The sequence below is a fragment of the Nerophis ophidion genome, linkage group LG09, assembly GCF_033978795.1.
Source record: "Nerophis ophidion isolate RoL-2023_Sa linkage group LG09, RoL_Noph_v1.0, whole genome shotgun sequence".
Classification (NCBI taxonomy): Eukaryota; Metazoa; Chordata; class Actinopteri; order Syngnathiformes; family Syngnathidae; genus Nerophis; species Nerophis ophidion.
The window spans coordinates 49,314,631-49,328,926 of NC_084619.1; the positions used below are offsets into that span (position 1 = coordinate 49,314,631).

General features: G+C 39.5%; 1 protein-coding gene across 1 annotated transcript in view; it reads left to right on the forward strand.

The window, feature by feature from the left end:
• Positions 1-6,741: 6,741 nt before the first annotated feature.
• The window catches only part of pcca (propionyl-CoA carboxylase subunit alpha), a 42,189-nt gene continuing 34,634 nt past the window's right edge, over positions 6,742-14,296 (forward strand). The window contains exons 1-5 of the mRNA XM_061911132.1: positions 6,742-6,870; positions 10,935-11,012; positions 11,393-11,440; positions 11,539-11,607; positions 13,894-14,007. Coding sequence (XP_061767116.1) covers positions 6,817-6,870; positions 10,935-11,012; positions 11,393-11,440; positions 11,539-11,607; positions 13,894-14,007 — 363 coding nt within the window. The 5' untranslated portion in view covers positions 6,742-6,816. The remainder of the gene's footprint in view (positions 6,871-10,934; positions 11,013-11,392; positions 11,441-11,538; positions 11,608-13,893; positions 14,008-14,296) is intronic.

Consider the following 14,296-nt stretch of genomic DNA (forward strand, 5'->3'; position numbering starts at 1 on the left):
GGATATCACTTAGTGTTAAAAGCCAATGAATAAAAGTATGTTTTTAAGAGAGATTTAAAAACAGGAAGAGAGGAGGCTCGCTAACACTCAGGGGTATGTCGTTCCAGAGCTTGGGAACAGCAGCTGCGAAAGCTCTGTCACCTCTCAGCTTCAGCCTTGTGTCGGGCACCGACAGGACTTTGGGAAGGCCATTCTAAAACTTTAATTCTAGCCTGATTTAACCATTTCTTTACCACTTTTGACGTGTGTTTTGGGGTCATTGTCCTGTTGGAACACCCAACTGCGCCCAAGTCAACCCACATTAGCACAATAGTGGAAACAACTTAAATTTACAGTATATCGCGCTTTTCTGGACACTCAAAGCGCTCACAGAGAAGTGGGACTCAACATTCATTCACCCTGGTGGTGGTAAGCTACATCAGTAGCCACAGCTGCCCTGGGGTAGACTGACGGAAGCGTGGCTGCCAGTTTGCGCCTACGGCCCCTCCGACCACCACCTGTCATTCATTCATCATTCATTCACCAGTGTGAGCGGTACCGGGGGCAAAGGGTGAAGTGTCCTACCCAAGGACACAACGGCAGAGATTTTTGGATGTCAATAGGTGGGAAGCGAACCTGCAACCCTCAGGTTTCTGGCCGGCTGCTCTACCCACTACGCCATGCCGAAAGAAAGTAAACAGATGTTAAATATAATGAGGGCTTTGATGGGTAAAGATTGGGGGGCTGATAGACAGTCATTCGCGACCCCAAAGGGAATAAGCGGTAGAAGTGGATGGATGGATGAAAGCAATATATCTCACTTTGCTGCTTTCTGTAAGTGATTATGGATGCATCATTTATCAATCTTATGCTGACCATATTCTGAAATCCAGAGAAGAGAACACATATATGCTTGCCAGGGCGGGCAGCACGCCAAGGCCGGGACGAGGTGAAAATTTGCCAATGATACTTGAACTTGCTTTATAAATAATATATTTATTTAAATAAAGCATTTTTTCCCTCTGTTGACAGCAGTGTTGGCGCTAGGAATTTTCAAAATCAAGTCATAAAAATGGGGTCCCACGGTAAATTTTTGGTGTCCCACTTTTTTGTAAGTGTTTTGAAAACAATTAACGTATGCATTATCCTGTTACCGTATTTCCTTGAATTGCCGCAGGGCATATAGTATGCGCCTGCCTTGAATTACTGCCGGGTCAAACTCGCTTCCCAAAATAATTAGCGCATGAGTGTGAATGTTGTCTGTCTATCTGTGTTGGCCCTGCGATGAGGTGGTGACTTGTCTAGGGTGTACGCCGCCTTCGGCCCGATTGTAGCTGAGATAGGCACCAGCGCCCCCCACGACCCCAAAGGAAATAAGCGGTAGAATAAAGGATTGATCGATGCTTAGTATTACCGCCTGGTCAAACTCGTGACGTCACGAATGACACTTCCCCTGTCATCATTTTCAAAATGGGGGAGGCTGATTTCAATACCGGTAATTTGAAATCGCTTAAAGGGAAGAAGATTAAGAGCTATTCAGTAGGATTTAAGGTCCAAGCTTACATCACACTCAAATTTTTACTGCATACCTTTGGTAAGTGCCGGAGTGAGAAGAGGTTTTAAAATAATTAGCGCATGCTTACTTTTACCGCATGCCTTTGGTAAGCGCAGGAGTGAGAAGAGGTTTTGAATTAATTAGCGCCCCGGCGGCAATTCAAGTAAATACGGTATATCTCACATTCTATGTTGTGTTTTGGGAAAAGGTTGTCATAAATGTTACTTAATTCATTAAAATAAAATAAAAAAAAGAAGAAGAAAAATGTGTATGCAATTTCTAAATGTATTAAGTTATAAACATTCATTCACTTTCTTCTTTCCTTCATGGATCTAAACTTTACCGCTGCTTGTAGTTGTTTTTCAGTTTTTATTTAATAAGTTGTAGGTGTATTTATTTCAGTATAAAAGTGTAAAAAGTGTTTTGCTTTGGTCTTGAAATGATGATTATGGTGTGCCAGGGCATACATACATTTTATATTTACTGTAATGCTTAAATGGCTACATCAACTTCAAATCTATCCCTCGTTTCAAAATGTTATAGTTTTTTTTTATGTTGTCTTGTTTGTTTTCCGCCCTTTTTTGTCAAACAAAACAGTTTTTTCAAGGCAAACACATACAAAATATGTAAAATCCTCCACCAAAATAATTTTTCAAAGTGGAATATTTGATGTGACTAATCGGGTTGAGGTGTGGGGGAGGGGGGGGGCAGAGGGTGTAAATTGTAGTGTCCCGGAAGAGTTAATGCTACAAAGTATTCTGGGTATTTGTTCTTTGTGTACCTACTCAGTGGCTTAGTGGTTAGAGTGTCCGCCCTGAGATCGGTAGGTTGTGAGTTCAAACCCTGACCTGGTCATACCAAAGACTATAAAAATTGGACCCATTTCCTCCCTGCTTGGCCCTCAACATCAAGTGGTTGGAATTGGGCGTTAAATCACCAAAAATGAGTCCCGGGCACGGCACCGCTGCTGCCCACTGCTCCCCTCACCTCCCAGGGGTTGAACAAGGGGATGGGTCAAATGCAGAGGTCAAATTTCACCACACCTAGTGTGTGTGACAATCATTGGTACTTTAACTTTAACTTAACTTAATGTTGTGTTACGGTGCGGATGTTCTCCCGAAATGTTTTTGTCATTTTTATTTCGGTGTGTGTTCACAGTGTGGCGCATATTTGTAACAGTGATAAAGTTGTTTATACGGCCACCCTCAGTGTGACCTGTATGGCTGTTGACCAAATATTCCTTGATTAATGTCCAATCCACTATTTCGCTCTCTTACTCTCTCTACCCCTCCCTCACTACTTTTGCTGCGTGCCCACACCTTCACAACATGTTTTATTTTATTCAATCCCTTCTTAACCCTGGACTTACATTGATATTACACGCAGCCCTGACTCAAAACACCAGACACTTGAGGCATTTAAGAAACCCCGCCCGGACAGCCCAGACAGGCCCGTAAAAGAGGACATGTCTGGGGAAAAGAGTCAGTCTAATCATTCTGCTTAAAAAAAACATGATTTGGGAAAATAGACAGGATCAAGTCACATGCATTATGTTAATGTTGTGGAGCTACACAGTCAACCCCAGTGGCAGCATGACATGTAGAAATGAACAAAAAACATTTAGACATGAGAAGAGATCAACTGTCAGAAGTTTATTGGGCAATCTTAAAAGGGTCCAAGCAAGGACATCCAACTCACCAAGTGCTTCTAAACTGCCAAGAAAAAGAGGAGAAAAAAAAGAATAGTTTTGGGTGGATAATAGCAGACATATGTGGAAAAAGTTCAAATTGACACATAAAGTTAGCCCTTCAGTACCAATACCTGCAATACTACTGTGGATGTTCGCTATCCCAAATACAGATATGCAATTATTAAAGAATATAAGTTTAAATGATTACCAGATGGAACAATGGATTGAGGAAACGTTTCAGACCAGTGGTCTCAGAAACGCGAGATGTTATTTTGCGGCCCCAACCTTAATATGAAAGTTTAATGTGAGTGCGGCCCGCGAGTTTTATATGAATGACACTTGACAGCGTTGTGTGCGGCGCTGAAGGAATCTACCAATCACGGTGTGGTATGTGACTCTGGAGGGCCGAACATTGACGTCACCTGCGTGATGCAAGCAGAGAAACGTATTGCTGCTTTTCCACTAGACCCGCACGCGCTCTTCCTCCCTCCCTCGCTCGCTCACCTGCTCGCTCTCTCTCTCTCTCCAGCTCTCTCTGTCACTGTGTGTGTGTCTCTCTCTCGCTCCCTCCCGCCGGGGAGACGAGCAGTATTTTGCTTCTTTATCTCTTTTTTTCTACCATGCATACCTTTGGTAAGTGCCGGAGTGAGAAGAGTACCCAAGGTACCCCTTTGCTCTGATTAAGGGGTACTTGAATTAAAAATAATGTTCGCAGGGGGTACATCACTGAAAAAAGGTTGAGAACCACTGGACTGTAGTGTATGTAATGTAGAATGTATTTATATTATTCATATATTATATACTACATATATAATATATGATGTAAATTAAATAAATTATATTATTATTATTATTATTGTCACGGTGGAAGAGGGGTTAGTGCGTCTGCCTCACAATACGAAAGTCCTGAGTAGTCAGGGTTCAATCCCGGGTTCGGGATCTTTCTGTGTGAATGCATGGGTTCCTTTCGGGTACTCCGGCTACCTCCCACTTCCAAAGACATGCACCTGGGGATAGGTTGATTGGCAACACTAAATGGGCCCTAGTGTGTGAATGTGAGTGTGAATGTTGTCTGTCTATCTGTGTTGGCCCGAGATGAGGTGGCGACTTGTCCAGGGTGTACTCCGCATTCTGTCCGATTGTAGCTGAGATAGGCACCAGCGCCCCCCCCTAACCCCAAAGGGAATAAGTGGTAGGAAATGGATGACTGGATTATTATTGTCTATTGTGGGTGAACTGTACTGCTGAATTTCCCCGAGGGATCAATTAAGTAGTTTCTAATTCTAAGGACGGTGTGGCGCAGTTGAGAGAGTGGCCGTGCGCAACCCGAGGGTCCCTGGTTCAATCCCAACCTAGTACCAACCTCGTCATGTCCGTTGTGTCCTGAGCAAGACACTTCAGCCTTGCTCCCTGCTGGTTAGCGCCTTGCATGTGTGTGTCTGAATGGGTGAATGTGGAAGTAATGTCAAAGCGCTTTGAGTACCTTGAAGGTAGAGAAGCGCTATACAAGTACAACCCATTTACCATTCTTTTCTACTACGTATATCAGGGGTTCTCAACCTTTTTTCAGTGATGTACCCCCTGTGAACATTTTTTTTTATTCAAGTACCCCCTCATCAGAGCAAAGCATTTTTGGTTGAAAAAAAAGAGATAAAGAAGTAAAATACAGCACTATGTCATCAATTTCTGATTGATTAAATTGTATAACAGTGCAAAATATTGCTCATTTGTAGTGGTCTTTCTTGAACTGTTTGCAAAAAAAGATATAAAAATAACTAAAAACTTGTTGAAAAATAAACAAGTGATTCAATTATAAAAAAAGATTTCTACACATAGAAATAATCATCAACTTAAAGTGCCCGCTTTGGAGATTGTAACAGAGATCCATCTGGATTCATGAATTTAATTCTAAACATTTCTTCACAAAAAAAGAAATCTTTAACATCAATATTTATGGAACATGTCCACAAAAAATCTAGCTGTCAACACTGAATATTGCATTGTTGCATTTCTTTTCACAGTTTATGAACTAACATTCATATTTTGTTGAAGTATTATTTAATCAATATATTTATAAAGGATAGATTGATTGGCAACATTCAATTGTCCCTAGTATGTGAATGTGAGTGTGATGTTGTCTGTCTATCTGTGTTGGCCCTGCGATGAGTTGGCGACTTGTCCAGGGTGTACTCCGCCTTCCGCCCGATTGTAGCTGAGATATGCACCAACGCCCCCCGCGACCCCATAGGGAATAAGCAGTAGAAAATGGATGGATGGATGATTATTGTCTATTGTGGGCGAACTGTGGTGCTGAATTTACCCCAGGGATCAATAAAGTAGTTTCTAATTCTAGGGACGGCGTGGCGCAGTTGAGAGAGTGGCCGTGCGCAACCCGAGGGTCCCTGGTTCAATCCCAACCTAGTACCAACCTCGTCACGTCCATTGTGTCCTGAGCAAGACACTTCACCCTTGCTCCTAAAGGGGGGCTGGTTAGCGCCTTGCATGGCAGCTCCCTCTGTCAGTGTGTGAATGTGTGTCTGAATGGGTGAATGTGGAAGTAGTGTCAAAGCGCTTTGAGTACCTTGAAGGTAGAAAAGCGCTATACAAGTACAACCCATTCCATTCTACTATCTCAACCTTTTTTCAGCGATGTACCCCCTGTGAAAAATGTTTTGATTCAAGTACCCCCTCATCAGAGCAAATCATTTTTGATTGAAAAAAAGAGATAAAGAAGTAAAATACAGCACTATGTCATCAGTTTCTGATTGATTACATTGTATAATAGTGCAAAATATTGCTCATTTGTAGTGGTCTTTCTTGAACTATTTGGTAAAAAAAGATTTAAAAATAACTAAAAACTTGTTGAAAAATAAACAAGTGATTCAATTATAAATAAAGATTTCTACACATAGAAGTAATCATCAACTTAAAGTGCCCTCTTTGGGGATTGTAATAGAGATCCATCTGGATTCATCAACTTAATTCTAAACATTTCTTCACAAAAAGAGAAATATTTAACATCAATATTTATGGAACATGTCCACAAAAAATCTATCTGTCAACACTGAATATTGCATTGATATTTTTTTTTCACAGTTTATGAACTTACATTCATATTTTGTTGAAGTATTATTTAATAAATATATTTATAAAGGATAGGTTGATTGGCAACACTAAATTGTGTGAATGTGAGTGTGAATGTTGTCTGTCTATCTGTGTTGGCCCTGCGATGAGATGGTGACTTGTCCTGGGTGTGCGCCGCCTTCCGCCCGATTGTAGCTGAGATAAGCACCAGCGCCCCCCGCGATCCCAAAGGGAATAAGCGGTAGAAAATGGATGGATGGATATTTATAAATGATTTTTGAATTGATGCTATTTTTAGAATATTTTTGAAAAATATCACGTACCCCTTGGCATACCTTCAAGTACCCCCAGGGGTACGTGTACCCTCATTTGAGGACCACTGTACTATATGCATGAAACTGTAATAAACTACAATGAACAGAGGGGGAGGTAATGCACCACGACTGATGCCAATCGCCACCAAAATAAAAGAAGAAGACGTCTGTTGTGGTTGCGACTGTGGATCAAAATGGCGACGCGCTGTCTCATCTCATCACCTAGCAGGCGCTTGTTTTTTGTGAAGGTGAGACGATTAGTCAGGTTCTAACTGTCCGTCAAATTGAATGAAAACTTGTGTTTAAAAGATCACGTCGTCACATTTCGGACTGTAGCCAAAAGCATGAAAACCTTCCCCAAATAATTTGTGATGGGGATATACTGATACTTGAGTGTCACTAACATGAGAGCATCTTCACATGATTTCTTGTCGCGTTATGAACTTTCGCTATGACGTAATGTTGGACAACTGACAATAAATGATAACGCCAGTTGTCGCAGTTGTGCTGGACATCTCCAGCGGACAAGGTGTCCTCCAGGCGACTGTGTAGAGCAGGACTCTCAAACACGCGGCCCGTGGGCCAATTGCGGCCCGTGAGACGTTATTTTGCGGCCAGCACCTTAATATGAAAATGTAATGATGGTGCAGCCCGCAAGTTTCATATGAATGGCGCTTTACAGCGTCATTCTTGTACACTGACAATTTTTCCGGGAGACCCCCAATTTTTGGTGCCCCTCCAGGGGTAATCATCCTCCCGAATTTCACCCATACAGTAATATTAAGGGGGCACCGTGGAGGCACTGCCTTTAGCATCCTCTAGAACCTGTACAAACAGTGTGCCAACCCAGCCGCATGTTGTATTTGCCTTCTGTAGACGCAGTAAGCGACTGCAAGACATAGTTGATCAACAGCCACACAGGTCACACTGAGGGTGGCCGTGTAAACAACTTTAACACTGTTACAAATATGTGCCACACTGTGAAGCCACACCAAACAAGAACGACAAACACATTTTGGGAGAACATCCGCACCGTAACACAACATAAACAAAACAGAACAAATACCCAGAATCCCATGCAGCCCTAACTTTTCCGGGCTACAATATACACCCCAGCCCCCCCAACCCAGGCCCCTATTGTAGTCCGGAAGAGTTAGGGCTGCATTGGGTTCTGTGTATTTGTTTTGTTGTGTTACGGTGCGGATGTTCTCCCAAAATGTGTTTGTCAATCTTGTTATGTGTGGTTTCACAGTGTGGCGCATATTTGTAACAGTGATAAAGTTGTTTGTACGGCCACCCTCAGTGTGACCTGTATGGCTGTTGATCAAGTATGTCTTGCAGTCACTTCCATGTGTCTGCAGAAGCCTCATACAATGTGTGACTGGGCCGGCACACTGTTAGTACGGTGGAAAAGCGGACGAGAGGGCAGGTTGTAGAGGACACTAAAGGCATCATCACGGCACCCCCCAAATATTGTTGCCGGGGTGAAAACTGGGAGAATGATTGCCCCGAGAGATTATTGGGAGGGGCACTGATATTCGGGTATTTCCCGGAAAGATCGCGAGATTTGGCAGGTATGTCGTTAGGACGGGAAAGCCATTCAAAGAAGGTGAATTCAGTAAAAAGTGCTTGTTAGATTTTTTAAAGAAATCTTTTCTTGCGGCCCAGCCTCACCCAGTTTCTGCATCCAGTGGCTCCTAGATAAATTGAGTTTGAGACCCCTGGTGTAGAGTATTTTAAATCAACCTTGCTGTCAATTTTCACTCCTGCATTTTTGAAAAGGAAACCTATACCTCGTTTTCTTTAAAAAAAACAAAAAAACACAACCTATTTTTATATGTATGTCTTGCTTACAGTCTTATCCTGGGCCATCAGTTACTTGGAATTTCATAGATTGATCTTAATTTGCCATGCATGTCAAAACATTTGTGATGGAAGTGGTTCCAAGAATTCGTAGTGCAGGGGCGTAACTTGTTTACATTGAGGGGCACATCGCAATGCCCTCAGAGGGCAGCTTGTAATTATATAAATGAACAATATAATAAAATAAGTGTATAAAGATTCATCTCTTGATATTACATAATTGCATATGCATTTAATTATGCTATATGTTGTTACGTATGCTGTAAAAAAACAAAACTTTAGATTTTACTGTAAAAAAAGAAACTGGCTACTCCGGCGCCAGAATTGAACTTTTTAAAAAAAATTTTTTACAGCTTATAATGAAAAAACATTACAACTGTTTTTATAGTGAAATTAAAGTAACTTAGCTGCCATTATTTTTTTTATTTTTTTTAAACGAAAATTCTTTGGTTGTTGTTTTTATAGAGCAGTGTTTTTCAACCTTTTTTGAGCCAAAGCACATCTTTTATGTTGAAAAATTCCAGAGGCACACCACCAGCAGAACTAATAAAAAAACGCAACTTAGTGGAGTGTAAAAAGTCGTTGTCGCATGTGTTGGGTATGACTTTAAACCATAACCAACCATGCATTAATATAGCTCTTGTCTAAAAGTAGGTGTACTGTTACCACCTGTCACATCATGCTGCGACTTATTTTCACTTTTTTGCTGTTTTCCTGTGTGTAGTGTTTTAGTTCTTGTCTTGCGCTCCAATTTTGTTTTTTGTTTTTTTCTTTTTTTGGTATTTTCCTGTAGCAGTTTCATGTCTTCCTTTGAGCGATATTTCCTGCACCTACTTTGTTTCAGCAATCAATAATATTTCAGTTGTTTTTATCCTTATTTGGGGTGACATTGTTGATTATCATGTCATGTTCTGATGTACTTTGTGGACGCCGTCTTTGCTCCACCGTAAGTCTTTGCTGTTGTCCAGCACTCTGTTTCTGTGTACTTTGTAGTCAGTTCAGTTTTAGTTTCGTTTTGCATTGCTTTCTCTAAGCTTCAATGCTTTTTCTTAGGGGCACTCACCTTTTGTTTATTTTTGGTTGAAGCATTAGACACCTTTTTACCTGTACACTGCCTCCCGCTGTTTGCAACAGCTACAAAGCAATTAGCTACCGGCTGCCACTTACTGATATGCAAGATTATTACATGGTTACTCTGCCGAGCTCAAGACAGCACAGATATTCAACAACAACTCATCATTTGCAGACCATAATTACTGGTTTGCAAAACATATTTTTAATCCAAATAGATAAAATTACATCGTCTCCGACTGCACACCAGACTCTATCTCACGGATCACTAGTGTGCCACGGCACAGTGGTTGATAAAACACTGTTATAGAGTATAATGTAAATGGGAAAGGGTATCAAATAGAGGTGAGGCAAAAAAAGAAACGTTTATTAGATGCATCTTAATTCGGACATGGATGATTACAGAATCAATTATTAATTGTTAATAATCGATAATCAATTAATTTTTTGTACATAAAGTAATGCAGAACGTTTTTTAAAATTTGGTTGAGTGCAGCGAGCCAACTCACAGAGAGATCCGACCAGCTCCTCTATTATAGGGGACTTATGGTCCAGTTTTGCACACATTTTCATGAATTTATTAATTGTTGGAATAAATTTAACTGTTTCTTTTTCCATATGAATAGTTCTTTTAAAGTTACAAGTGATAAACACTTATTCAATGAAACTAAAAGCATGTAAAACTGCATCTATGTACATAAACTAACAATGCATCATTAATCGATCGTAATCGAATCGTGAGGTGCTCAAAGATTCCCACCTTTAATATCAAAGTTGTTTCTATTGTAGAAAAAAAACAGCCAGCTCAGTCTTTTATCATTAATCCTCACGCAGGTCAAATAAAAAAAAGGGGGCGCAAACAAGCGTCTCTTAGTGTTTCTCACAATCTCCAGGTCTAAGTTGAATGTCAAAGATGACCATGTTCTCATTTTTTGACCACAACCGTATAATATACAGGTGAGAGACATGATTTGAATTAAATTTTACCAACTCAGCGGCGATGCCGCAGTTCACCAGCTCAGTATGTAAATAGGTGAGTTAGCTAATTACTTTTTGGTGATCACGGCGCCGCTAAAAGTAGCTCCTCTGTGTTAGCTCTAAACAACAAATTCACTAGTATTTGGTTAATATACAGCTAACAAAATGTAAATAGTGATTTAATGGCAGTTATAAATGTTTTTAAAGGGCTTTATGGGCGCAAATTAGTTTCATTGTTAGCCAACTTGTACTTGTTGTATAATACAAATTAGGATGCATAAAAAAGACATATCTGTTCTGGTCTTACATAGGGACTGTGAATGATAGGCAACATTCCAAAAAGATACATTTCCCCTTCAATGTCAACAGTTGATTAAATGACCTGCTTTGTGTTTTGTAGCATTCTTGTTTCCAGTCTGGGCACTGTGCTAGTCTTAGAAAGGCTCAGTATTCCACCGTCTCAAGTCCAAATGAAAAGGTAATAAATCTCTCTCTCTGTAAATCTTCTTTCTGTACAATTTTAATAAATGTAAATGGTTTATTTGATATTAATATTGTTTTGTCCAAAAAGTTCTATTTTAAGTTGCATTTTACATTTATTTCCCAACTATACCAAATATTGCAATATGTGACCATATTGCAAAACTATTGTATTGTAAAGTCCTTGACAATACCCAGCACATGATATGTTGCTGGACTTAATTCTCAAAAAGTATTCATTTACATTTGTTTACATTTATAGAAATGTACTGGCTATAAAGGCAACATTCTTTAAGAAATGTTGGACAAAGATTGTGGTACTTAAGTCACAGACAAACAAGAAGTTTAATTAATCCAGTGTTTGTTTTTCATCCACAGACATTTGACAAGATCCTAATAGCAAACAGAGGAGAGATTGCTTGCAGGGTAGGACTGTTTATAACACTTAGCGTCTTCATATGTCTTATTTGTTCAGTGCATTGACTTTTGGTAATGACCATGAAAATCTGTCTGTGCTACCACAGGTGATCAAGACATGCAAGAAGATGGGAATTCGGACGGTTGCTGTTCATAGTGATGTTGACTCAAATGCTGTGAGTTATTTCCTTTGTGTTTTTGCTGAATTTACAAGTATCACTGTAAAACTTGTGGTAGTTCTAGCTTCAAGAGGTAGTCAGTCACCTGAAATAATTTTCACTTCGAAGGTGTGCTTAAAGTTCATCAGGAGAATGCCAAGAGTGTGCACAGCAGTAATTAGGGCAAAGGGTGGCTATTTTAAAGAAACTAGAATATAAAACATTTTTTCAGTTATTTCACCTTTTTTCAGTTTTTTCACCTTTGTGTTCATTCATAGTTTTGATGCCTTCATTGACAATCTACAATGTAAATAGTCACGAAAGTAAAAAAAACACATTGAATGAGGAGAAGGTTTGTCCAAACTTTTGGCCTGTACTGTTTATCAGGGTTTCCCCTAGATTGCCCAGGTACCTGTGGCGGTGGGGGCGTGGTCACCATAACGTCACCACATAATTTGCATAATCTGCTATCACTATATAATTTTCTTTAAAAAGATAAAAAAATGTATGCATACACTTAAAAATAAATATGTTATTATCAAATAATATTAACATATGTTTATATCTTTTTTGCCACATTTTCAATTGTTGCTGCTTATTGTGCAATGTATTTTGAGAATTTTTCAAGTGTCTAGAGACTTTTAAAAACTTTTATTAGAAACGACTTGCAACACATTTAGAATCTTTTTATGGTGTTATTAGAAAATGTACTTGTGTTTAGAAATGTACTCCTGTCCCTCGATGTCCCTGACAAAAGAGGCGAGCTGCAGCGAGCGTGACGTCACAGTTACTTTGCATTGCTGCTCTAGTTGGACTTTGTCTCCTTAAAAGCCGCCACTGTCCTCCTATATGCACATTCTGTAGATAGCTGTCCGGGTGTATATCTGGAATATATTGATGTTACGTCCATATCGCAGACATGCTGACAACGCTCCAGACAATGGCGTGCGTCTAATTTACATACCTTGCTTCGTCTGTGCTGCTGTGACATAGATTACCATAATACCTTGTATATCACTCAAAAGTACAGATTCCCACCATTGAAATACTTTCTTTGGTTCAAGAATTCATGTAATTTGAAAAGAGCACTGCACATTATGATAATGGCAGGTACAGTTTGTATGTTAAACGTCTAAAAAAAATTATGTGCAAACGTCTGGCGAGACAGATTAAAAGTTTTAACAGGCCGTATGCTGCCCGCGGGCCAAAATATTTTAGCTTTTAATTTTTCTTTGTCTGTTTAGGTTGTTCAAACTATAGTAGACAGACATTGTGCGCCAGGATGCCAGAACAAACGAGGAGATGGGAAGTGGAGGGCATTTCATCAGAAAAATGGAAAATCCTGTAGACAGGTCAATGGGTTGGTTTTAAGATCGAGGTGGTAGTAACTTTTTACAAGCATTTACCAAATTGGATAATCCAATCAAATTGTAAGACAAACAAACAATGCATTTCCAGGTTTTGCGTTGCTAACATCTTGAAAAATTGCTGCCACTTTTGTTCCTAAAAGAGAAACTCATATGGATTCACTACTCAGGGGTGTCATACTTGTTTTTTTAGGGCCACGTCGCAGTTATGGCTACCCTCAGAAGACAGTGGATATACATGTATATAAATGTATAGGGATTTGCTTCATGATATTGTTTGACAATTCCCTATGCAATTGATATATTATTTTTCTTCTACATACACTGCAAACCCCAAAAATCTGTTGAATTTACGGTACAAAACTGGCAGCTTAGTCGCCAGAATTTTACTGTAAAATGTACTTTGGTTTTTACATCATATTAGTGTAAATTGAAAAAACATTACCACTTTTTTTTTGACGGTAAAATTCTGGCAACCGAGTGGACAGTTATACTATGAAATATACAGTTGTTTGTATAGTGCATTACTAGAAATGTAAAAATGTTACCGCTGTTTTTTATTGGTAAAATTCTGGTGACTGAACTGACAGTTTATACCTTAAAATATACGGTTATTGTTTATACAATATGTTACTGCAAATGTGATAAAAAGTACCTTTTTTTTGGCCCCTTGCCTTTGAGATTGATACTTCTGCACTACACTCTGATTAAAATATTTTTAAATCAGGTTACAGTTTACAGTTAGTAACCCTCTAAGTAGCAAAACAAATGTAATGTGGAAAAGCTAGTTATATTTTCTTGGTATGAATTGAACTTAAAACATATTTTGCACATTATTGTAATTAATTGAGAAATTTACTTGTTTTAAATTATTAAAAAGACAGACACTAGAAAGAATATGATGTTCAATGTACACTAAGCTGTTATCTGTATCCAGGTTCATGTCAAGATGGCAGATGAGGCAGTGTGTGTTGGCCACGCCCCCACTAGTCAGAGCTACCTCAACATGGATGCCATCCTGGATGCTGTAAGAGCAACTAAAGCCCAAGCGGTAAGTATTTATTTTTAAGTATAATAAAATGTGTCTCGGAGATAAATACTGAAATATTAAAGGCCTACTGAAATGTGATTTTCTTTTTTAAACGGGGATAGCAGGTCCATTCTATGTGTCATACTTGATCATTTCGCGATATTGCCATATTTTTGCTGAAAGGATTTAGTAGAGAACATCGACGATAAAGTTCGCAACTTTTGGTCGCTAGTAAAAAAGCCTTGCCTTTACCGGAAGTAGCAGACGATGATGTCACCGGTGTGAGGGCTCCTCACATCCTCACATTGTT